Source organism: Pristis pectinata, chromosome 15 (assembly GCF_009764475.1).
Source record: "Pristis pectinata isolate sPriPec2 chromosome 15, sPriPec2.1.pri, whole genome shotgun sequence".
NCBI classification, from domain to species: Eukaryota; Metazoa; Chordata; class Chondrichthyes; order Rhinopristiformes; family Pristidae; genus Pristis; species Pristis pectinata.
This window is the reverse complement of record NC_067419.1, coordinates 37922110-37948223: the sequence shown is the minus strand read 5'-3', so window position 1 is coordinate 37948223 and position 26114 is coordinate 37922110. Positions and strand designations below refer to the sequence as shown.

The following is a 26114-nucleotide window of genomic DNA, read 5'->3' as shown; positions in this document are numbered from 1 at the left end:
GAGTTAATAAAAATGAATAAGTTAAGCATAAAACCCAGCACTCTGTTTAAAATCTTTACACAAACTCAGGTTCAAGGACAGCTTCTATCCAGCTGTTATAATACTATTGAACGGTCCCCTAGTACGATAAGATGGACTCGACCTCACAATCTACCTCATTATGACCTTGCACTTTATTGTCTACCTGTACTGCACTTTCTCAGTAGCTGTGACACTTTATTCTGCATTCTGTATTGTTTTACCCTGTACTGCCTCAATGTACTGTCTAATGAATTGATCTGCATGAATGGTATGCAAGAGAGGTTTTTCACTCTACCTCAGTACAAGTGGCAATAATAAACCATTTCCAATTTTCTACACAAAGAATTATTTGATACTAGCAATATTTAGAAAAACATGGTCATATTTGACATTTTTTTTTGTAAGCCGTTTTTTGCTTTAACAGGATCCTGTTACTCGGAGTGGCAATATTATCCTTGTATTCTGTTCACCTCTTACTAAAGACTGCAAAAGAAGGAGGTATGTGAGTGCCTTTAAGGAGATGTTACAGATGCCATTTAGCAGAATGAGCTGAGCTATGGATGTGGCAATTCACCTTGGGCTACAGGTCATCCCTAGCTTATGACCACCTGATTTATATACAGCCCATGCGTATGATTGAGTGTTTGGGAGAGAGGCGGGATGGATTTGCTGGCTGCTGCAGGGCTGCAGGCATCGTCTGCCACCTGGGAACTTGGTTCGCGACCGCACTTCCGACTTGTGAACTGTCTGGGTTCGGGAATGGAACCCTGCCATAACCTGGGAACAACCTGGAAATGGTGCATTGCAAGGCCCACTGGTGTTATCCACTGATTCATTTTCAGAAGTAGTAAGTGAAGGAATATTAGCCAAAGAACATAAATGAGAGCATGGTTGAAGTATCACTCATTTTAAACTACCATCCAGTCAGATTGTATCTCTATAAAATCTACATGATTATTATCATTTCTTTGTTTAACTGAAGTCTTTTTTTTTAAATCAGGCTCTCTGATTTATGAGAAATTAGGAGAGCGAGCATTTGGATGGCCTGGGAAAATTGCAGCTTTCAGCTCTATTACAATGCAAAATATTGGAGGTACTGACTCTTTAAAAATCTATATTCAATTTGACATGTATTTTTAATGATTATCCAAACAACCTATTGTTTATCTTTGTTAATCTTAGGACTAACCATTAGACTTTGGGCTGTGGGATATCGGAATGAAAAAAACATTTTTCACCCTGTATTTACTATTGGTCGCAGTGAAAGCTTTTATATGCAATAAATTGAGATAAAATTTACAGCCTCTGGAAAAGCTTAATAGAGAGCCAGCACAGACATAACAACAAACCATGTTTGACCTAACTAGATTAAGCTTTATTTAAAAAAAGAGTACGGATAAGAGCATTGCAGCTGAGATTATGTCCATGGACTTTCAAAAAGCTTTTAAGTTTGTTCGCAAAATTGAAGGCCATAGGCTGAAAGGGACATTGACAACATAGATGTAAAATTGATTAAGAGACAAGAAACAGAGAGAACGAAAGTAGTTCAGACTAACGAAAATTTCCAGGAATTTGTATTAGAATCACTGCTTTGGTTTAAACTTGGAGATACAGGATACAGTTACAAAATGTTCAGATGGGTCAAGATTTGGTCTGGTAAATAGTGAGGAAGATAGCAAGAGAGTAGAACCCCATCTGATGTATTGTGTCCAATTCTGGGCACAGCGTTTTGGGAGGGATATAAAGATTTCGTAATTATAGGGTAGAGATTTAACAAAATGGTTATTCTATTAATTATTAGATGGGATTGCGATGATAGAGATACTCTGGATAAGCTGGGTTTGCTATTCTTGTAGCAGATGAGAGTGAGGAGATTTGAGAGAGGTGTTTGATTTCAAACATAAAACCAGAGAGCACAGCTCAATACTAAATTAAGACTGCATGAGGGGAAGCAATTTAATGCATGGAATGTTTAGCATTTAGTACGCAGTGCCTGATGGGTGAGGAATACAGATTCGACAGTATTTCCAAGTGGAAATGACTAAATACATGAAGGAGTAAAAACATGCAGAAGGATGAGGAAAAAGAATGGAGAACTGTAACAAGACTGCATTTTGAAAGAAGCAGCACAAACTTTATAGGTCAACCACCTTTCTATTGTGCCATAATGTTCATGAAGATTAATACAACATTCATTTTACTCGACACAGAAATTTTAAGTTGACATTCTCAAGCCAAGTTTTCAAATATGGTTAACATAAGTCTGTTCATTACATTTGATCTTAAAATCATGCAGTTTTAATTTTCTAGATCAAAATGTTTTCTAGGTGTTTAATGTATTTTATACATATCGTTAAGTCATTGCAAATTATATTTATACTACTGTTTCTGTGAAATCCTGAGTTTTTGGAAGTTATCTGAAAGTTAACTGTATAGAATGCAGGAATAATATTTTTAGTTGTTTCTATTTAAATATTGTTTGATTTCTAAACAATTTTGGAATGAGTAATTTCAACACCTTTTCTTAATTCACTGCACATTTAATTGAATAAATAGAAAAAGTTTCCTTATCTGTGGGTGTTCTTTTCTACTTCATTCTCAGTTTACACATCCTGGGAAATCTCAAAGCACCAGGACAGACTCCAGAAAATAAAACAACTATTCCATCATTTCAGACTACTTAACATTCCATTACTCTATCCAACAGGGATTTTTGTGCATTTTCTGGCAAATACAATCCTGCCCCAGGTGTTCTGAACCACATGGGTATTACCACATTGGAGTGTGATTATCTTATGAATTAAACATTACCATGTCCTTCAGAGATCCCCAATGTATATTTATTTTCTTGCTTTTAGCTATTTTGGAACTCTCCCTTTTCGCTGAAGGAGTTGTCTTTTTAACAGCATTATGATGCAGGTGAGCCTCATTAGATCAAACCCCACCTCCACCAACCTCATTAAGAAGGATAATGCTGCACAATGAATTTCACACAAAATAACAGAATATAGTAGGAATACTCTATAAAGATTCCAGCCTCTGGTCCCTGCAAAATACAGCAAAGTTATCCTGCAATTCCTTAGTTTTTTTTTGCTGAAATTGAATTAAATGTTTACTGATAAAATAATTCCTATTACAGCCATGTCAAGTTATTTGTTCATTGTGAAATATGAACTACCAGAAGTTATTCGTGCATTTATGGGAACTGAAGAGGTCAGTGGGTATGTATCTTGAATTTAAAATGAGAACATTTCTACTATATGTTTTTCAAATACAGTACCATACATCACAGTGAATTTTGTATTTGGCCCATGTTCAACCACAAGAAGTGACTAGCATTTTTAATCCCTCACATTAGGAGTAAGCCAGTTAGCACCTCAAGCCTGCTCCACATTTTCTCAGATTTACCAGGTCTTTGCCCACTCAGCTAACCTCTCTATATCCCTTTTGTGGGTTCCTTATCTCAGCTTTGCAACTTAATTTCCTATCTTTGTGGCATCAGCAAATTTAACAACTATATCTTCAGCACCTTAATTCAAGTCACTTTCATAAATTGTAAAGTATTGAAGCCCTGGCACCAATCCTTGTGGCAGACAACTCATTATGTCATGCAACCTAGAAAAAGAGCTGGTTATGCCTATTCTCGGTTTCCTGTGTTGGCCAACCAATCTTCTTTCAATGCCAGTATGTTACCCCTCTCACCTTGAGCATTTGTATTTTGGAAAAACTTTTGATGCATCACCTCATCTAATGCTTTCTGGAAATGTAAGCATACTACAACTACCAACTTCCTGTATATCCACAGCACGTCACTTCTTCAAAACAAAACCTCTAACTGAATCGGTCAAACATGACTTCCTTGTCACAAAACCATGTGACTTTGCCCGATTACTTTTTATGTTTTCAAAGTGCCTTACTGCAACATCTTTACAAATAGTTTCCAATGTTTTTACAGTGATATTAAGCTTTCTGGCTTGTTTCCTGCTTTCTGTCTCCCTCCCTTTTTGAATAAAGGAATTATGTTTGTTATTTTCCAATTGAATGGAACCTTTCCCAAATTAAGAGAATTTTGAAAAATTAGAACCAACACATAATCTACCTTACTAGTCACTTCTATCATTTCTTATACTAATATTTCGCTCTCTAGCTTTGTCTCTGTTCTTTGATTTGCCAGATCTTTGCAACTTTGATCCCTTACTCCCACTATTTGGTTTAATTCCTCCTGGTCGTGCGCTTTGCTGGAACACTGGCCCCAGCACAGTTCAGGTGTGAACTATTCCAATGACACAGCTCTCACTTTCCCCAGTACTTGCACAAGTACCCCATGAACCAAAACCCACTTCTACCACACTAGTCTTTGAGCCAGCCATTCCTCCTCTAACCTAACTTGTTCTATAACAATTCGCACATAGCTCAGTTAATAATCCAGTGATTAGTACCTTTCAGGTTCAGCTCCTTATTTTGGTGTCTACTCCCCATACTCATGATGCAGAAATCTTTGTCCTGCCAATGTCACTGGTAACCTATGTGTACCACGTTGACCAGATCATCCCACCCCATTCTAAATTTCTCTGCAGCAGATATCCCAAATTCTATCATAAGAAAGGGAAAACATTCTTCCAGACTCTTTTTTTGCAGAGAATAATATTGCTGGCACTATTCTGTCCCCTACTACCACTTTACTCTTGTTGATCCCTCCACTTGGTTGGCTTCCTGTACAAACCCAGTCCAATCCAAACAAGTTCAAATCCTTTGCATATCTGCAAAGGCTGAGGCTCCTGTGCTCCTGACTGCTGGGTCTCCTAAGCTGCTTCACTTGCAGTCCCACTCCCCCTTCCCTGACCACTGACCAAATTGGGAGACGCATACAACTGAATGTATGGTAATTCCCTGAAAGTTTATTGCCACAGGATCCAGGGAGACTCATTAAGACTTACTTGATCTGACACTTTAGTTTGAAAAATGCAAGTGAAAAGGATCTGATGGATGAAAAGGTTACTTTATATGCAGGAAGCTTATAATGAAATAATAATCTCTTACAGACAGTGGTATACAAATGGCAATTACCTTGTTGTAATTGTGTCGCTGTGCATCATCCTGCCTCTGACCTTTTTAAAAAATTTAGGTAAGCTATTTTTCGGATACTCGAACACCTTCATGGTGTAGTATAGCAAGATTTTATTCTGCGTGATGTCTCTGCTGAATCACACCACCAACTGCAGTGACAAAATTGGCCTGTAAGCATCATGTGAAATGGAGTTTAATATTTCTGCAGAGACACTTAAATTTGTTTTTGATACTATCTGCTGTGTCACATCAAAAGATTGGCCTCAAACTATCACAAGTGTCTCCTCTTCCTTTCACAGCACTCAAAAATTACTACTTCCCAAATGTGTCAAGTTAATATTTGTAGATTACTTAGTATTTTATTATCTTACTGATGATGAAGCCTTAACAAATTGGAATTGGTAGTGGAATGGTTATACTCAGAGGTTAAATCAATTATTGTACTTTGTTCCATCTGAAATTAAGCATCAAAATGTATATTTTATTTTGTGGCCAATTTTCTTTGAGTGAAAATAATTATCACCAGAGCACATTACAGGATGAACAAGCAAATCACTTTTCTACTGAAAAGAGAAATCTGAGGGCTGATCAAGTAGACAGAGAGGGAGAGAAAGAAAGAGAGAGGATGCTTCTGTTTGTGGAGGTGGACATAATTGGATGCTTTTAGTATACGTGAGTTATTAAGAAATAAAATGAAGTATTCAGAAGAATGTTATTTATCCAGAGAGCGAATGAACCCAATGATGTGAATGAATTTCAGGGGAATCTGGTTAAGCTTAGAGAGTAAAAGGGAACAGATGCTAATGAGAAAGAACCGAAATCCAAATGGTGAATAAAGGTCTGACTGGGCCTGGAGAGTTTTCTATCTGCTGCAAATTCTATATGATTTTGTGTCATATGACTTGCACAAATCACATGGAAACAAGTACAAAATCAAATTTTTCACTGGTCATGAATGCAAGAAAATTTTCTTGACTATAAGATGTTAATTCATAGAAACATACATAGAACAGTACAGCACCGGACAGGCCATTCGGCCCACAATGTTATGCTGATCTCGCCAATTCAATATATTTATGAAACTAAAATATGTCTATAAGTATCTAATAGTTTCCTTCTTCTGAACAGGTTACCTTGGATACACAAGTGGATTTTCCCTTTCTTGTATGGTCTTCTTTGTTGGCGTTGTGAGTATGGGCAGGCTATGTAACAATTGTTGTTACAACAGGCAAGTTCTGTGACGGAACACAGACTGTGTAATTCAATCTGTACATTTATATGCCTCAGAAATCTTTATTCCAGAAGAGAACTTTATCCATGAGATGGAATATGAGGTAGGGATAATCCAAATTCATCCTCCCATCTGGGCATCAAAGGCAGAGAAGTGTAAAGTTGCCATAAACAGTAAGCAGCCATTTACTGTTTGGATGGCATGCGTTCAGTTCTGTCTTCACCTTCTAATCACCTCCTAGTTTGTACCAGGCTGAGCAGAAAACTGTTGGGCAGAGCCCTCACTAAAAGGCAAGGTCTTTACAATATTTATGTTCTCCTTCTGACACACAGGGTTCCTCTGGGTTCTCTGGTTTCCTCCCACATCCCCAAAAATGTGTGGGTTGGTAGGTTAATTTGCCACTGAAATTTGCCTTTAGTGTGTGGGTGAGAGATGGAATCTGGTGGCGTTAATAGGAATGTTGTGAGAATGGATACCAGGGGAATTTAGTGGAGAAATGTGATTGCTCTGTGAGGCAGCATAGACTCGATGGGCCGAAATGGCCTCTTGGGTTGAGCTAATTTGCCTGAATGAAATCATCCCTCGATCTGCAGAAAACATATTACTCAACTTTGCTGTGTAGTCAAAGGTGATTATATAGAAGAATTTGGTTGTTCTTTCAACTAATTCTTTACAATATTCATTGGGCCAGATTGTTTGCATCCTGTCCTTCACCTGACTGTAGTCTGATTGACAATTCAACAAGACATTGCAGTCCACCAGTAGCAACCAGCTCCTGCAGTCAGAGGCCTTTTCACTATTTCCAAATATTTTTGATTGTCTGAAACAGAGTAAAATTTTAAAAAATTAGAATTTTAAAAAATAGGTACAATTTGATATTTATTTATGAAACTGGCTTTAATTAATTAAAAACACTGCGTTGAAATAAACCTAAATCTTGCCGAATCTCATCTTTTTAATGAAGGTCAGTGACCTCATTTGAAATCAGCACACATGGCCAGTGCTAAGCTGAGGGTCCAGATACAAACCATAATCAGCCCCCACAATTCAGCAACTTGAGGAACACCCCTGCATTCAATGGCAAGTTCAGAGGAGAGTAAGAGGTCAGGTACGTCCACATCTGGCCTCCAGCACATTCCTGACCTCCAGCACATTCCTGACTTGCACTCTGCAGTGCACAGACACACAATTCCATAATCCCATTGGCATGTACACAGCATCTCTCTGGTGGTTCTCGACAGCACACTCTGACATGATCAGACTGTTTGACTAAGTCATTTCCCCCTATTTTTGCAGTATGAAAGATTGTCCTGCATATTATCTGCACTGTATAATTTGTACAAAATGATTATTTTCTGTGATAAAGCTATTGAAATATTCTTCCAGGTAATATACAAGAAATCTCAGATCCCCTGCCCGTTGCCTGCATTTGGTCACTATTCTGGAAATGTGACGTCACTGGCAAACACCACAGGACATGTTTTAATAATGCATCCAATGGTACTCAACGAATCCACTGATCATGATGTAAACCTCATGATGCCCTCTATTAATGGACACACCGCCAACCACAACGAAGATGATTCCTCCATCGTCCACACTAATGGTTTCAGTTATGATGCTCGTGATGAAGGTGACATGTGCAAACCCAAGTACTTCGTATTCAACTCACAGGTATGCCAGAGTTTAAAAGTATTTAAGGAGAAATTGCTTTGTGTTCTGGCTCACTATTTGATGAGGTTTTCTTTCTTTTTGTAGACAGCCTACACCATCCCCATTTTGGCCTTTGCATTTGTGTGTCACCCTGAAGTACTCCCAATCTACAGTGAACTTAAAGAGTAAGGACTTCATGCAGATCTTCATAACATTACAACTTGATGTAATTGTAAAGATGCTTTCTAACAATGCACAGAAAATATAAAAGGAAGATTAAGGTCCAAAGGAAGTTCTTTTGTTTTAAAGAAATTTACAACATATGGATGCTGCCTGGATTTAGAGGGCATGTGCTATCAGGAGAGGCTAGACAAACTTGGGCTCTTTTCTCTGGAGCGGCGGAGGCTGAGGGGTGATCTGTCGGAAGTGTATAAAATTATGAGGGGCATAGATAGGGTGGACAAGCAATATCTTTTTCCCATTATTGAGTGATCCAATACTAGAGGGCATGCACTTAAGGTGAGAGGGGGTAGGATCAGTACAGATGTTTTTCACTCAGTGGTGGATGTCTGGAATGCGTTGCCTGATGGTGTGGTGGAGGCAAATTCATTGGGGGCTTTTAAGAGGGGCTTGGATGGGCACAAGAATGAGAGGAAAATGGAGGGATATGGGCATTCTGTAGGTAGAAGGGATTAGCTATGTCGGAGCAACATTGTGGGCTGAAGGGCCTGTTCTGTGCTGTACTGTTTTATGTTCTATGTAACACAAAAGGAGGCAATTCTGATTATCATGGATCCCACTCCCCAGCTGTTGCTCTGTGGCCCTGCAGGTTATGGCTCATCCAAGTTGGGTTTTAGAGTGGTACTTCACAGCACCAGTGACCTGGGTTTGATCCTGAATTGGGTGCTGTCTGTGTTGCATCTGCATGTTCTCCCCGTGACTGCATGGTGTTCCTCCGGGTGCTCTGGTTTCCTCCCACAACCTTAAAAAAAAGGTGGTAGGTTACTTGGCCACTGAAAGTTACCCTTGGTGTGTGGGTGAGAGAGAGAGAATCTGGTGGAGTTGATGGAAATGTTGTGAGAATAGGTAACAGGGGAAATTAAGTGGGGAATGCGATTGCTTTGCGAGCCAGAATGGACACTATGGGCCGACATGGTTGCTTTTTATGTCAGGTTGAAGTACTTTTTACATGGTTGGAGGTTTCTGCTTCCACTCAGGCCCCTCTTCTTGTTGAGTAAGTGATTTTTTTTCTTAGTTCCCCCACCCCCCCCCCCCCCATCCCTCATCCTTCTACCAATAACTTTCAGTCTGAGCCCCCTAATTGTGGACCCCTCTGCCAAGGAAAATGGATGATTCTTGTTCACCCTGTCTAAACCTCTCAAAATTTTATATATCATAATCTACTCTCTCCTCTGTTCCAAAGAAAGCAACCCCAGCCTAGTCAGTCTTTCCTCATTACTGTAATTTTCCAGCCCTAGCAACATCCTCATTAGTTTCCTCTACACCCCCTGTTGAGGAAGTTAATTCCACTTATTGTCAGTTTCATGTCGAGCTGACATTTCAGGCCTTAATTTACATTTGGAGTCCTACCAACATCTGTCAGGCAAATAGCTAGTGGTAGGTCCCTGGAACAGGAAAGGGATCTTTCATTCTGTAACAGGGTATGCAGTATAGAACTGAAAGAAATTTCTGTTTATTTTTCAGTCGATCGCAGAAGAAAATGCAGCATGTCTCCAATGTGTCGATTACTGCAATGCTCATCATGTACCTGTTGGCTGCTACATTTGGCTATCTGACCTTTTTAGGTGAGTTTGAAGTCAAGGAGTGTGATGATAAAATATGCTGTATTAAATTGGATGATCTAAGTATTATCATTATGTGCTGCAATTGATGTGCTACAAAACATGATAATGTTTTTGTTATAGTTTTCCAATCAATTCAATGCTGAATATATTAGTGGTAAATTAACAAAGCTTGAATGTTTGGAGCCCTTCACTTGCAGACCAACTTAATTGTGCTGGTGTTTTATTTTCTGCACAGGACAAGTTGAAACAGAATTGCTTCACACCTACACTAAAGTCTACCAATTTGACGTTCTGATTTTGTGTGTTCGTCTGGCTGTGCTGGTAGCTGTCACACTGACTGTGCCCATTGTGCTTTTCCCGGTAAGCAAGAACGTGGCACTTGGGAACTAAAAACTTTCAAACACAGATGAGCACTCTTGTGTTACCTTTTTAAAGATTCTCCCTTTTTGACATTACAGAAAAATCCAAAATCCCTTTTGTCCACATAACTTGAACTCCAAGGCACAACAGCTATATCTTGCCGAGGCTGGTGAGAACTCAGTTGTGCATTGATGACCAGGGAAGTTGGAGCTGACAGATTCATTTAAAGCATTCATAAAAGGAGTGGCTTTGCTTCTTGGCCCATCACTCATCCATCTGAAATCTGAAGCTCATGTCAGATGTAAAACCCAGAAAATAATTTGGGACATTGTAACTCACTTCCTAGTAGGGAATGAGGGTGAATGGATGGCTGGAATAGGGAATAGGAAATGCACATTAGCACCCCTTTAGAATAAAGGATTATTCCTCACCAATGAGTGTCTAGTATTGGCAACCAGATATTATTTATTTAAATGAGACTTCATCAGCCATGGTTATCCTACCCATTACCCATTTCTTATTGTGACTCTCCTGAACTTCACCATTTGTGCCAGGAACTATCACCTCTGACTGCCACTGGTTTAACAACCATTTACCATTATAGAGAGTGGGCCAGCCACTTTCTCGATTTTATTCATGGCTGAAGCTTAAAATCAAATATCTCACTCCCCATAAGTCCTGGGAGAGAAATAATTCCCAGTTTTGATTATCATTCCACAATTAAATTTTAAGGAAGAGTAGAACAACTGAGTCACCCACCCTCCGTGACAGCTGATGGGTACAATACAAAAGTAGTTAAGTTGCTGGACTAGTTTATAGAGATCTGAATAATCGGTATGGGGACAGTTGCCCCATCAGCCAGAAAATTTAAGTGTAAATGGTTAATAGCCTCTAATAAAAAGCTAGTGTCTGTAATGGCGATCATGACTTTACTAGACTGATGCCCATCTAATTCTCTAATGTCTCTTAAGGAAGGAAATCTTTTGTCCTTATCCTTTCTGGTCTATGTGTGATTGCAGGCCCACACCGATTTGGCTGATTCTTACAGCCCTCTGAAATGGATGAGCAAACCATTAGTTCATGGCCAATTTGGTATGGGCAATAAATGCTATCTACGTCCTCTGAACACAAAAAACCCTTCATCTTACACAAACCTCCTCCTGACGCAAAGTCCTTCCTTGACAGCAATAATTAGGTTGGGAACACTGGTATAAACTATGGTTAGCTCTGCTGGGAAAGAAATGTGTTCAGTAAGCTGTCTTCTATAAACAACAATCATCAAAGAAATGCCATCTAAAGTATTGCGTTACCAACTGTTCATTATATAACCATGACATAAAATAAACAGTCTAAAGTATGCAGGGGAACATGTTTCCTTAAGTGGCAATAAGGCTGAGCAGGCTTTTGGTGCTGGGAATAAACTAATATTTAAAGGTGAAGGAGAGCTTAGATGTTGGAGTTCCTTATAATGAATTCTGCCATTGGTTATTTGTAGAAGTATGCCGTTACATTTTCATTCAGGTAAGTTTGCGGTCTGGTCTCATGTGCCTCACGCTCACTTTTGGAGGAATAATGTGTGCCCCAGAACAGGTCCATTCAATGAAATCCATTCTGAAGTGATCCAAAGCTGATTTACCTTTGAACTGGCATACCTCACCAGCAGCATGGTATCCTAGAATTGGGTAATCCTGGTTCAATCACATAGTGCAACGTTGAAGACAGCATTGTCATTAATGGCACTGCTATGGTCACATTGTTTCCTCTTTTCAACCATGCCACTGCAATGGCTGGAGTATGAACAAATTGGGTAGAAATTAATCCTTTTTTGCATATGCTAAACCTGAAATGTAGTAATATTTGCACATTGAACTCTGATTTTCATTTTGACTTCAATGGATCCAAGTTTCAGAAATGGAGTTTAATGCACATCTCAAAGTTAAAGAGTTTATTGTCATGTTCACAAGTATATGTACGCACAGGTGCAATGTAAAACTTGCTTGCAGCAGCATCACAGACACAGAGCATCATACATGTGTGATGTTAATACATACACACTCGGCATACTCAAGAGGGACAAATGGACATTTATCATTGTGAGTTCACAGTAGCATGGCTGGAGGGGGAGTATGGCAGTGAAGCCATTGCCCATTGTAATACTGTGTACAGTCATTGACTTCACTAGGGTTAACTGTAGAGTATGTCATTTAACAGTTGACAAGGTTCATTTGCTTCCATTTTCACCTTCTTCCCTTGTATTGAATTTCAGGACCCTTCTCCCCGTGTTTATAAATTAATGTCAAGCAAATTTTATGCACCTTGTTAAACAGCAAAAGAGGAATGACATTGATCCCTTTTTCCCTTGTCCTTAAATCTGGTGAAATTGTACCATTCATCTTCCACTAGCATCAAACTGCTAATCTTGCTTATTTGCTGTACGTTGAATGCTTAAAGGAAAAGCAAACTGATGCAAGGAGGTTCTTTGTGTTTGATTTATTGTGAGATGAATCTGACCTTGGGCCTATCCCAACAGGGGTTTGTGTGAGTTTTCACTTTGGTTTGATTCAACAGGTGTGAAGGGCATTGACTCTTCAGACCTCTTTCTGTGCTTCTTGACAGTTTTTCCACAGACGTGACTCATGCTTTGCATACTGGCAGTTTCTCTGGCCCACTTCAGCTTGGGAATTTCTGGTCAGCCAAGTCAGGCAGCACCATGGAGCCCTTCAGCCCAACTCATCCATGCTGAGCAATTTGCCTAACTGAGCTAGACCCTTTTACCTGCATTTGGCCCATATCCCTCTAATCCTTTCCTATCCATGTACCTGTCCAAATGCCTTTTTAAATGTCATAATTTTACCTGCCTCTAACACATCCTCTGGCAGCTCATTCCATATACCACCCTCTGGGTGAAAAGGTTTCTCCTTTCCCCTCTCACTTCAAACCTATGTGCACAAATTTTGGATTCCCCTCCCCTGGGGAAAAGACTTTGGCTCTTTACCTTGTCTATTGCCCCTCATGATTTTTATAAACCTCTACCCCTCAGCCTCTTACACTCCAGGGGGGGAAAAAAAAAGTCCTAGCCTATTCATTATCTCCTTATAACCCAAGTTCTTCAGCCCTGGTAACATCCTTGTAAATCTTTTCTGTATTCGCTCCACTTCAATGACATCCTCCCTCTAGCTGGGCGACCAGAACTATACACAGTACCCCAAACATGGCACTACACCCCTAATTCTAAAGGGCCCAGATAACACATGGATGACAAGATTATTTTTGTGCTTGTTTTGCCTTTAATTTTCAAACATTGTAGATATTGATAGTTGATTGTAATATACCTGTCAAATTGTATATCACTGCTGTTAAACTACTGCAAAATGAAATATCCTCTTGATACAATTTTTGGTTAGGTTGAACATGTTTGATATCAGCACTCTAACCTCTGGCTATGTTTTTAGCATGTAAAGAAATTCTGTCATCCCCAGTCTGTTGGGGTGAGATGTAAAGAACCGTGCCGAGAAATTCAATTGCATGATGTTGTTTTTGGTTATTATGCAATTGAAAATCAATTTTTGCCAAAGTGAATTGAAAGTGAAGTGAAAGACCATTTCCAGGTCATTTTGCATCATTCCAAAAGTCCAGCCTGGCTCAAGTCACCCTTATGACCATGACGTGCTTTCTGCACCACTGACGTACCTTGACATCACTGCCAGTGCAACACTTCTTTTGGAGCATTGCCAAGAATCCTGGGCACTTCCAGAACAACCTGTTTTTTCACAGTCGTGGCGTAGTGGGAAGCTTGCCAGTTAAGTGACTTAGCTTCATCTTTGGGAGACCCTCTCCCTTGATACTGCATCAACCTGCAACACCCAAATCTCCCCCCGTCTCCAACCTGCCCATCCCGACTCCCTGATATGCTCCCAACCATTCGGGACTGAGATGAGATGTCTTCATCCAGACATTATTGAATCTTTGGAATTCTAAGGGCTATGAATGTTTAGTTGATGAGACAGAGGTTGATGTACTTTCGGATGTTAAGGGAAGTGAGGGTCAGTACAGGAAGGTAACACTGCATTAAATGATCAGCTATGATTTTATTGAATGGTGGAGCAGCCATGAGAGGCTTTTTTTTAAAATCTTCATATGATCCTGTTATCACTCCCAGTGAAAGCGCTACTTTCCTGACAACCCCATCCTCCAACCACCCAAATGCTGTTCTCCAGATGTGTCCACCATTCTCCTGTTTATACTCTCACCTTTTGACCTTCTAGCTTCTGTTGTTCTGTCCCCAGTCATCCACTACCACAGGACCAATCAGGCTTGTGACCTTAAACACCCTGGTCCTACCACCTAATGGAACACTAGGTGGCACATGCTGGATTCTGGAACCATTCAGTGCCCAGTTTCTTGAGTCTTTGGGAGCAAGACTATATTACAACTGATGGTCTACCTTGGAATGGATGTTGCTATTCTTGTGGAGAAGGTTAAATGTAGCAACATGAATATGGATTAATAATAGTTTGAAATCGTAAATTTAGGTTTGTTGAGATGATTAAAGTCTTTGATTGCAGGAACTATAGTTCAGGGAAAAATTATATATGTGAGTTCACCAGAAAGTGCATTCAATACACTGAAAGAAAATGAGGTCATTCTCTATACTACTATACCTCATAAACTATTACTACTTGGAGGTCTGTAAAATGCACGTCATCAGGAGAGTTCATGGATTGTCTTCAACACATGCCAGACTCTAATAAAAAGAAATCCCCGAGATACAAAGCTAATACATGTTACTCAAACAAAAAAATCAATTCCTCACTGTTATCTTTCTCTTGAATTAGAGTTGTTTTCTGATTTATTAACATTCATTGACAATTTGTTTTAATTTGCTTGTCGAATTCATTTATAATCCTGGAAATAAACATGTTCAGCCTAATAGAAAAGACGTCTGGAGGAACTTTCTCATCTTAGTTCTTGAATGACCTTTACTGAAGCAAATTAACATTAGATTGATGTCTTTAATTATTCGACGTTGCATGAACAAAATCAACCTGCTTTGAATTAATTTGAAGTAGGGAAAGGCCAGTTTCTGAGTAGTGTCTTTTTATGGGCATATATTAAGATTTTAAAAATGAAAGCAGTCCAGCACAAACATAACATACAACGTTGACTATTCTGGATGAGAGCAGAATGGTTTTGTCATGCAGAGTTTAATTGCTACAAGAAAACACTTTTGGTCTCAATTGTCACATTATTTGCAAAGATATTTCTGTAGTTCTTTTTGCTTTAGGATCTGATCATTTTATTAGTGAGAGGCGGCTCTTCCAATCGAGGCACTTAAGACAAAGTGTGGGGTGAGTTTAATGTATCTCGGAACGTTTATGGTTCTATCACAAAATTGTCTTTCATTAGAAAGAAGGTGGAACCAAGTGCCCTAATCGTTAAAGGATAGCTTCAGAACACATGAATGCAATTTTGGCTATTGTTTCAGATACTTATTTTGTCTGGTAATTCCTTGTTCCAAAAAGCAAACTGCCAGTAGAACTTAGTGGGTCAAGCAGCACATGTGGAGGCAATGGGATAGTCGACATTTTGGGTTAAAACCCTGCAACTGATGCAGGGCCTCGACCCAAAATGTTGACCATACCTTTGCCTTCACAGGTGCTTCTTGCTCCAGATTCCAGCATCTGCAGTCTCTTCTGTCTCCATTCCTTACCTTATTTTGGTTACAGAATTTTCCCAACATTTAGCAAATTTATAGCAAGAGGCACTTGCTCTTTAATGTGCAGTTTTCTACAATTGTTTATAATATACTGTACCCCCATAACTTTATCTGCAATAGATGTGGAGTTTGTCCACTATTTATGGTTTGTTTAAGGCCCCAGGACTGGGACAAAGTATTAAAAGTTCTGTTCAAGCATAAACTTAAATCCAATCTGAACCCAGCACAAGCTTGAGGACTGAGGTTTTTTTTTCTGGTACTTGATCCAACCCGAATCTGGGTTTGGCTCAGATACCATCAGACATGGGTCAGGTACTCAAGACCTGCTCTGTAGTCTCCTACATGTCTAATCTGGACTGGGTTAGAACAGAATTCGGATTTTTCCAAAGGCAAATCTTGGAGAGATTGAAAAATAAGAACAGAATGCTGGAAGTGCTCAGCAGGTCAGGTGATACCCGTGGAGAGTTAATATCTCATATCAGTGACCTTTCATCTGAGGAAAAATAATTGACTGGAAATATTTACTGTCTTGCTCTACACTGCTGCTGCCTGTCCTGCTAAGTATTTCAAGCTGAGATTTTTCCAAACTACTTCTGGATAGATTTCTACTTTGGTTTATTCCATGTAAGTGAAATGAGAGATGTTGGAAGAGGTTGCACCTAAGATGTCCGAAGAAATCAATCTGATAAGAGGACTGATCAGCAAATTACTGTTTCAAATGCATTTTGTTTTTTTATCCTGTAGCTAAGGAGGTTGGTTCATCTCTAAAGACCTAGATGAAATGAATCTAGCTGATCTTAATTCAGTTTCTAATATGGAAGAATCAACAAGAGAACTCCCAATTTGGTATCAAATCATCTAACTCAGTTGGGTCAGAGATAAGTAATGAAGGAAAAAGATTTTTATTTTGAGGTTGGAACTGAACAAGATGATAGTTTGATACAAAATAAAGCTTTCTTAACTCAGTCTATGTCCACTGACCTGCAAATGTTTGAAGCTGGCAATCTGCACTTCCACTAAAATCTTTTAAAAAGTGTAGTTTGTTCCATTAAATATGGATGATTTGATGAAAGAAAAATTGTGCATGCATTTTACTTATCATTCTCTAATTTGGAGTGCTGCTGATCATTCATTGGGCGTGCCCAATCCTCAGCCTGGTGACTAAACTGACAGACTGCTGCATTGCAAAAAACAGATAGTACTCTATTGCTTGCTCTGCTATCCTTTAATACAGAACCAAAGATTACCTCTAGAATGACTTCTGCTATAAATGGCTTATCACCATTCCTTGCATTCTAAAGCTTGTGACTGTATATAATATTTCTTAAAGCATTGCACAGTTTCAGAAATTACAATGGTCTGAATTTTGCAGTGAAACTGTCAACATTCGCCATCATTCTGCAGTAAAACTCTGAGCAACTTCAAGGTTTCTCTACAGACTCAATTTAATGCTGAAATCCCGGAGTTACTGCCAGTAACTCTGTGCAGCCTGACAGCATTTTCACTGTGATCGAGGGGGAATAAACCAATATGGTGATAATTTCAGATAGTTAAAATTATTCTCACATTAAGGTACTGTGAAAATGCTAAGCTTTCCTGCATATTAAGGTACTGTGAAAATGCTAAGCTTTCCTGCATATTATGAAGTGAAGATATAAATGATCTGCTTAAGCCATAATTACCACTTAACAACCTAAGTCTGAAAGATATTTTACATTTCAAAATATAATGGAATTTAGAATGATTATATTTTAAAAGGTTTATGATGTTTCAGCTTCCACTTTAATCAGGTGTGTATGTTCCAATCTTTAGACACTTTATAGATCATGAAATAAAGATTTTCTTTTCTGGCTTTTCTACATGGGAATTCTTCAATGTAATTGGTTGTTAGATTGCTAGATGACCTCACGTTGCTAGAAGCCGGGGAATCGCCCCTCCCATATTGGTTCTTCTCTATTATTTACAATACAGACAGTGTGTGAACTAGTTCTCCGATATGAGAGATTCTGGAATCGATACCAAAGATACATCCACTTGTATTTGATTAAGAATACTGTACAGGCATCATTAGGCAAGGACTGTTCAAGTAAAACTAACATTTCAGCAACTAATTTATGCATATAACAAAACAATTTTGAACTAATTGTCTAAGAAAGGATGAATCAACAGTGAATGAGTTAAGAGAAATGGAGTAAAGGCACGGTTGCCTAAGTATGATCTGGTGGGACTCTGCACTTGAATGTTCTGTGGCCAAATTCCTTCATTCTCCTCTGCATGAACCTGAAGCCATATTAATCTCAGCGACCCATGTCCTAGTTAGCAGTGTCATTCAGCCATCATCCCTGGCAGCCTACACTGGTTCATAGTTAAGCAGCAGGTCAATTTTAAAACTTTCATCCTTATTTTCCAATCTCTCTTGGCCTCACCTCTCCTTGCCTTCTTACTTGGATTCTTCTGCAATTCAGATCTTTTGCCTGTCTCACAATATTAATTGTTGCAGCATTGGTGGCCGAGTGTTCAGCTGCAAAGGCCCAGGACTTTCTTTCTCTCTTCCTTGCTTACCTCACATTAAGATATATGTTTAAGCCTATTCTTCTGGAGCCCAGTATCATGCTTGTCTGATGGTGTCCCTGTTAAGCATCTTGGCACCCTATTAATTCATTAAATATCCCATTTAGATACAGGTTATTTTTGGCATTTGTGGAGTTAGAGAAAATAGATCTTAAACTGCTGAGATTTAAAGAGGGAGATCTAGAAATTACAGACAGTCATTAAAGGTATAACCTTTTCAAGTATACAAGTACCATTAGTATGCAAGGCTATAGATGTCTTGGAGTGATGCCATGGAGGGTGTTCTGAAGGTTACTCCCTTAATTTTTAAATGTTTACCATTTTTCTAACTTGTATTTAAACATGAAACTTTTTTGGTTTATAGATGTATACAATTTAGCTGAAGTTATAATAACGGCATATTAGCTTATAACTGTTTAAAGCATCTGGACGAATTTCCATTGCATTGGAACTTAATCCAAAGTAACGGAGGAGTACTGCCTCATCTAGGTTTAAAGTAGCTGATTTAGCAATTACATTAGAATTGCTAGAACTGGAAAATACAACAAGTCATTGCCTTAATATTTAGACAAAAGCAAAAACTGCAGATTCTGGAAATGTAAGATAAAATCACAAAATGCTGGAAATACTTAGCAGGTCAGGCAGCATCTGTGGAAAAACAATTAATGTTTTAGGTCATGACCTTCCACTCATTGCATTAATAATTTGGATTGAAGCAATATTTTTAAACAAAAAACAAACTCTTCTTGTATGATACACATCTTTAAACCATTTTTCTAAGATGGCAAGTTTACACAGAGAAAGCTCTTTAGCAGTTGAACCTTCATTGCCAAATGGAAAATGGTTTCATTAATCAATGGCACATTTGACAGACAATTAATTTTGCCAGTCTGCTTTGAAATATTTTCCTATACATCTCATTTATGGTTGTGCTTAGGCCGTTGTGCATTGCATTCCTGTGTAGTCATTATAATTGATCCACTTTTCAAGACTTCACCTTGTTACTCCTAGTTTGTACTATGAAAGTACTCCTGTGTAATTTATGTACTGCACCCAATAAGCAAATTTATACCATTTTATCTGCATAAAAAAGAAATATGTCACATGCAAGCTTTACTCCATTTTCATAAAGTTACTGGTGCACATTCTGTAAACCCTCTCTCTGTATCCCATTCTAATCCATTAAAACCACTGAACAATAGAAGCATTTTACCATCATCAACATAAACAGATGTTGAAATATCTCAGACATTTTCCTGTAGTAGCTCCAGTGAGAGTCCCTTCAAAATTTCAGGGATCAGGATGCTCAGTAACAAATGATACCTTCAGTGTTTCTTATAAATGGAGGCTTAACACCAAGGCTAGAAAAGTCCTCCTCGGCCCCCAACCTGACGTGAGTAATATGGTAGTGGTTGTGCATTGTACTCCAATTCTGAAATTTGGTCATGATTTACAGATAATAAATCTGTCAAGTGATCAAGGATTGAAAATTCTGCCCCCATTGTCAATTTTGAACAGTTCCTGAATAAATTACTTCATATTTGTGTATATTTTATTATTTCAGATTGTGTCTACCTCAAACAATATTTTTCTTCACTCTTTCACTGATATGATCCTTTTATGAGAGGAGCCAACTGTGATTTGAGATTACAGTGGGTCTTTCATTATCAAATTCTAATGGCCCACAGCAGATGGGAAATGGCCGGTCAACTTTCCACCATTTCAGCAAAACCTTTCTTCTTGACAATGTTAAGAATAATTAAGATCAGGAAATTATGCATCACATGGCTTTGACATGTGATTCAGAATGTTTTTCATGCAATTTTATGTTTAGGTATTGCAGACAATATAAAATTAGTTGCAAAACTTTAGAAACATTTTCTAATCATTACTTCACCTCCCTTAGATTCGAGCATCGATCCAGGAACTGATATTTCCAAGAAGGTCATTCAACTGGATACGACATATTGGAATTGCAGGGATCCTGTTGGTTTTAAACAACCTTCTAGTGATATTCGTTCCAAGCATTAGAGATATTTTTGGCTTCATTGGTAAGCTCTTGGGTAAAACTGATGCTATGTGTTTTAAGACTAGGCAGGCAGACACTCATATCGTGATCTTGATTGTATTGCAGGGGCATCTGCAGCTACGATGCTTATCTTCATTCTCCCCTCAGCCTGTTATATCAGACTTGTAAAGAAAGAATCGATGAGATCCATGCAAAAGATTGGGGTAAGTAAGTGACGTTGTGTTTAAAATATAGCAACCACCACATGGATTGATTTTGCTGACTGATTGGACCTGCTTGACTGATCTGTGCCCCACTAGAGCTGGAGATAATTTCTCTTTGTCTATTGGCCTGCAGCAGCTTGTCATTGCAAAGATCTCTGCTGTGATTTCTACCTAATCTTGCCTCTCGATGGCTTGAGCCACAGTGGATGGGATTGGCTGCATTGGCAGGATCAAGGAGGATAGAGAAGAGGATGCGGTGAGATACAGTGTGGACACATCTTCCTCACCTGCATTTTCCCTTCTCTCTCTGGCAACCTTTTGACTAACTCCTGCAGCAGCCATGGAGATGCTCCTTTAAGGTTCCCAGGGACCATAGTGGCAATGATGCAGCAACTATCATATCTCTGGGTAGTATCTACTGAATTCCATTTTAACACAGGAACCCCTCTGAGTTATTTTTAACTAATTTTCACCAATTTTTAGCAAGTCTCCCAATTCAGTATTGGAGTAAAACAAGATGAGATATTAGTCACATGTACATCGAAACACACAGTGAAATGCATGTTTTGCATAGAGTGTTCTGGGGGGCAGCCCACAAGTGTCACCACACTTCCGGCACCAACATTAGCATGCCTACAACTTCCTAACCCATATGCCTTTGGAATGTGGGAGGAAACCCTCACAGATACAGGGAGAATATACAAACTTCTCGCAGACAGTAGCCAGAATTGAACCCGGGTTGCTGGCACTGTAATAGCGTTACGCTAACCGCTACACCATATTCAGTGTACCAAAAATGAGTGACATCCAATTTCTAGGCATTGGGTAAGTGGAATTGTTTAATCCTGAAAGACCTAGTTCTAATTTATTTTTGGACTGTGTCCTTAAGTCCAACCCAGATGTGAATTTTGTTAGGTAGCAATAATTTTCATTCTGGAATTGATAGATGGGAGTTTAGGATATTATTTTGTAATTGATGGTCAGCTGTAAGTCAATGATAATCCTGTCTTCATAGGTATGTAACACTAGCAAGTAACTTGTATCCACATCATCCTGATACACTTTCCATTGGGGACAAAGGAGCCAAACCATCAGCATTTTTGGTGGTGATGCATTTTGCCTGCCTCTGCTGCCATGGTCATGGATTGCCGGTGTTGCAGTTGGGGGAAGTGGGGAAAGAATCTCTCTGCTCATATCAGATGTTGGCAAGAGGTTAAGAGCAAAAGGAGCAGAGTCCCTACATACTGGGTGTTGCTTCAAATTCCAACCAGTTCATTGCGTCTAGCATGATCTGAAATCAGCACTATCCTTTGACCCCTGACAGTGCACTGCTAAGTAATAACACCATTATACCACAGAGGTTCCACAACCCTTGAAGTAATTCCAAGACTTGGACCAATAATTTAACTACTTATTGGTATTGGTATTGTCACTTGTACTGAGGTACAGTGAAAAACTTGTCTTGCATACCGATTGTACAGGTCAATTCATTACACAGTGCATTGAGGTAGTACAGGGTAAAAGCAATAACAGAATAGAGAGTAAAGTGTCACAGCTACAGGGAAGTGCATTGCAGGTAGGCAATAAGGTGCAAGGTCAAACAAGGTAGATTGTGAGGTCGAGAGTCCATCCCATCATATAAGGGAACCCATTCAATTGTCTTATCACCGTGGGATAGAAGCTGTCCTTAAGCCTGGTGGTATGTGCCCTCAGGCTCCTGTGTCTTCTGCCTGATGAGAAGAGAGAATGACCCAGGTGAGTGGGGTCTTTGATTATGCTGGCTGCTTCGCCAAGGCTGTGAGAAGTATAGACAGAATCCATGGAGGGGAGGCTAGTTTCTGTGATGTGCTGGATTTACGTAATTAACTTATGTACTTTATAGTATTTTCTAATTCTATGTTAAAATGTACAATTACTATTTGTGTCTTTAGGGAAGAAAAAACTTTTTTCAGAGGAATTATGAATGTTAATTATTTTGTCTTGTTTTCTAGGCTGCAATTTTTCTTGTAATTGGCATCATTTTTATGATTGGAAGCTTGACCCTGATTGTCATTGATTGGATTCACAACCCCCCGGGATCAGGTGGCCATTAACCTGCTATTAGGTGTTGCTAAATGCAGCCATCAGTTTTGCATCCTCTGACTAAGCCTGGATACAGAGACAGTGAGAGTGGATGCCATTCCTTATTTTGTTTCACACAGCAAGATTCCAGAGACTTGAGCGTACCTCACGTGAAGGCTAGATGCCAGCTGTAGATAAAAGGAAGTTTGTCCTTACAAGGGATTGTGTTAGTTCTGCTTAAATTAACTTTAGATTGCAGGGGGGTGGGGGACAGAAACTGATGTGGGATAGGTAACGCTTACTGTGAATGGATACAGAGCAACACCACAAGTATAATGTACACTAAACTGCTTTTTGTAATTGACATGGTAATGTGTGTTGGCTACTAGAATACAGAAAACCTGTTATCTCTGACATTATGACAGCATGTATATAGTTTTTAAATAGTAAAGCATGTATGCATTTTTAAATTTACAGGATAGGGAGCTGACTGCTGAATTTGCTTCTGTCTTTTAAAGTACAGGAAGTGTACTTGGCTTGTGTAATCTACTGAGCCAATAAGAAGAATGCCACACTCACTTGCCCCCAGGAATCCCACCAACTCCTTTTCAGTTAAAAGATTACACTTGGAAATAAAGTATCACTATAAATGTTTTCTGTGTCAGTAATCAAGGTCCAGATCCTGTATCCTGTTACTGTTAACCTGACAAGCTCTCCCTCCTTCCCCAGTTCTGCGCCACTGGCTCTGGTTAGGCTAACCAGGTGCACTTATTCCAAATGAAAGGATCATTAAAATTGTGGATGGAATTCTACAACTCGCGTTACCTAGTTTGGAAAATAACCTTATTTCATTCTGAACTTTAACCTGCTATGATATACAGAGACTGGCAATGCATCCTTAATATAACCAGAACATTGGTATAATGACGACAAAACTTGTTACTTTTCTAAGCAAAGTCAAAGCTCAGCCTGAAACTTATCCATTTCACATAATCCATTTAGGTAGTTAAGCTTCAGCTCCCTTCTGTGGCAATGGTGCATTTGTAAATATTTATCTTTTTATTACTAAATAAAATATCTCTTCTGAATGGTGCTTTGCAAGTACTTAGTTAAATGTCACAGAACAAGTGTGGGTTTTATCGATAGCATTGTCTTCCAAACACATAGGAAGGGCAAAATGTTCTAGTAATAAACTACGTTTCGTTAAGCCAGCACTAGGTGTCAAGGGTGTTCTGCTGCAACCAACAATAATTTCAGCAATGTACATAAATAACACTTTTTAATGTGATGATAATATTTGGGGTTAAAATGTATAGTACTTTTTGCTGTTTAGTTATTTTTAAAAAAGATTCTAGAGAGATGAATAATTCAAATTTATTTTTAAACTAGTCTTTGCTCAGTTTTCCAACATAGTTGTTTTACTTGTTGAGTTATAGCCCATCTTAACTATGACTAACATTTCAATCCAAGTCTTCAGTTAGTTGTACATAACTCTGGTTTGTGTGTTTATTGATCTTGTTTTAACAATGTTTAAATTAATGTAACAAAATAAATTCATACTTTCCTCATTTGCTGATAATATTCTGAAATGTTGATGCCAAACAGATCTTTGCTTCTTTTGAAACACAGAACTTCGAAATACTTTTATTTTCTTCTCACTATTCATATGCCGTGTTTCTGCATTACTTTACAAGAAACTTTGTATCATGATGTCAGGATCTGTGATGTTACAGTGGAGAAGAAATCCCAGTGGAGTTTATTTAACTAGTCAAAGTGGATTTTATTTATTAATATGTTGTGGATCCAAGTGTGTGTGATAAGTAAATATTTCCACTGAAGTGGTGTATCCACGTGTACATGCTTTGAATGCTGAAGTGGTGATTTTACTTGAGTATTTTATTTGTTGTAAATAGGAATGTCCACAGTGAGTTTGTGTAAGTTTTGGTGAAACCCAACATTTAACCACTATGTTGTGAGAGGTTTCTATTGTACAAACCTTTGGTGGGTTGGTTTTGGATGATTTCCATATGGCCTTGATTGGTACCAAGGATGAAAACTCCACAAGCAGAAAGACTGGAAAGGGAGAAAAAGTAATATCTCTAAGGCAAAGAGGTGCCTATAGACCTCCTTGTCTACAATACTTGGATATATGTGGATTTGTCTTACAGCCAAACTGCTTTTCTCAATAAGCATAGGTAAGCTTTTAACTCAAATGGATTCTTTAACCCTTACTGTGAGATATTGGACACCTGAGGGCAGTATTTAAGTTGTGGTGGTTCTAAGTTATGTATCAACTAAGTTATGAATGTTCTGTATTTGCCTTTGATGAGCCCTGGTAACATCAGACACTTTGCCATAATATATATATAATTGCAGTAAGTACCAGAGTAGTGGAATGTCCATAACTTCAAGGGCCAGGAGTATTTTGATAAACACTTCTATAAGCCTGATGAGCAGGTTACTCTGAAGTTCTTTCAAGCATTTTCTTCAGTTCAGGATTAGTAAATTAGCCACAGAATGACATGTAGCCTTTTTTATTGTGAGTAATGATTTCACAAGTGTAATTTTTACTTAATTCAACATCTGTCCTTTTCAATAAAGGTGTACCTTAATATCTATGATCTCAAATGCCTTACCAGTGTACCTTCAAATTAGTTTTGTTTTGTGATATGAATTATTCACAGTATTTGTAAAATGGCACGTGTTTATGTATAGGCGGCTGAAACTGCCGTAGCAGGATTCAAATTGCATTTTGTTTACTTACAAAGATGGTGAAAACCTTTTCTGATTTGACCATTTTTGGAACAATGGGCTCCTTTGTATCAAACTGTTGTGAGGAAATGTATAATGTTAAATAAAGTTGTATAATGCTAAATGAAGACACTTTTTTTCCTCTTTTTACCAGCTGTCTTTCAAAGCAGAGGATAATAAACTGGAAATGAATTAAAACAGACCTTGACAAAGTATTCATTTGCCTTGACATTGGGTTAAGCAAATGCAGGTAGGGTGGGAAGAGCTTTAACACCCAATGATGAGGTGGTGCATCAGAAACTCCGAGCCAGCCCACTGTCCATCCTTATCCAGAAGCTCATCAGGAAGACCTACAAGACGAGCTGTTTTCAGCATATTAAGAGGGGTGTTAACACTGGGTTCCCAATCTCCACAGAACTCACCAGGGAAACCTAGACAATTACAATGGCATTGGATGGGAGCTGATAAATTGATCAAATACAGAAGAGGCTCAAGTTGTTTTGCAGTCATACTGGAGAAAGCTTCCTGCAAAGAAGGTGCACTTGTAGTCCGGAGAAATTATCTGCATAGGTTAATGCCACAGCAGTTGGAGCTGCAGCCTTTCAGCTTCAGGAACCCAGGTTCAATCCCAACTTCTGCATGGAGT

The 26114-nt window shown here is 38.7% G+C and overlaps 1 protein-coding gene across 8 annotated transcripts in view; it reads left to right on the top strand.

Annotated features, from left to right (window-relative positions):
* Positions 1 to 25596, top strand: part of slc38a4 (solute carrier family 38 member 4) — an 84719-nt gene extending 59123 nt beyond the window's left edge. For all 8 annotated transcript variants that reach the window (XM_052030018.1, XM_052030017.1, XM_052030020.1 and 5 more), the window contains 12 exons: positions 446 to 519; positions 1022 to 1114; positions 3161 to 3242; positions 5064 to 5146; positions 6217 to 6275; positions 7706 to 7993; positions 8078 to 8157; positions 9677 to 9777; positions 10013 to 10137; positions 20331 to 20475; positions 20559 to 20656; positions 22648 to 25596. In XM_052030018.1, coding sequence (XP_051885978.1) covers positions 446 to 519; positions 1022 to 1114; positions 3161 to 3242; positions 5064 to 5146; positions 6217 to 6275; positions 7706 to 7993; positions 8078 to 8157; positions 9677 to 9777; positions 10013 to 10137; positions 20331 to 20475; positions 20559 to 20656; positions 22648 to 22749 — 1330 coding nt within the window. In that variant the 3' untranslated portion in view covers positions 22750 to 25596. The remainder of the gene's footprint in view (positions 1 to 445; positions 520 to 1021; positions 1115 to 3160; positions 3243 to 5063; positions 5147 to 6216; positions 6276 to 7705; positions 7994 to 8077; positions 8158 to 9676; positions 9778 to 10012; positions 10138 to 20330; positions 20476 to 20558; positions 20657 to 22647) is intronic.
* Positions 25597 to 26114: the final 518 nt, after the last annotated feature.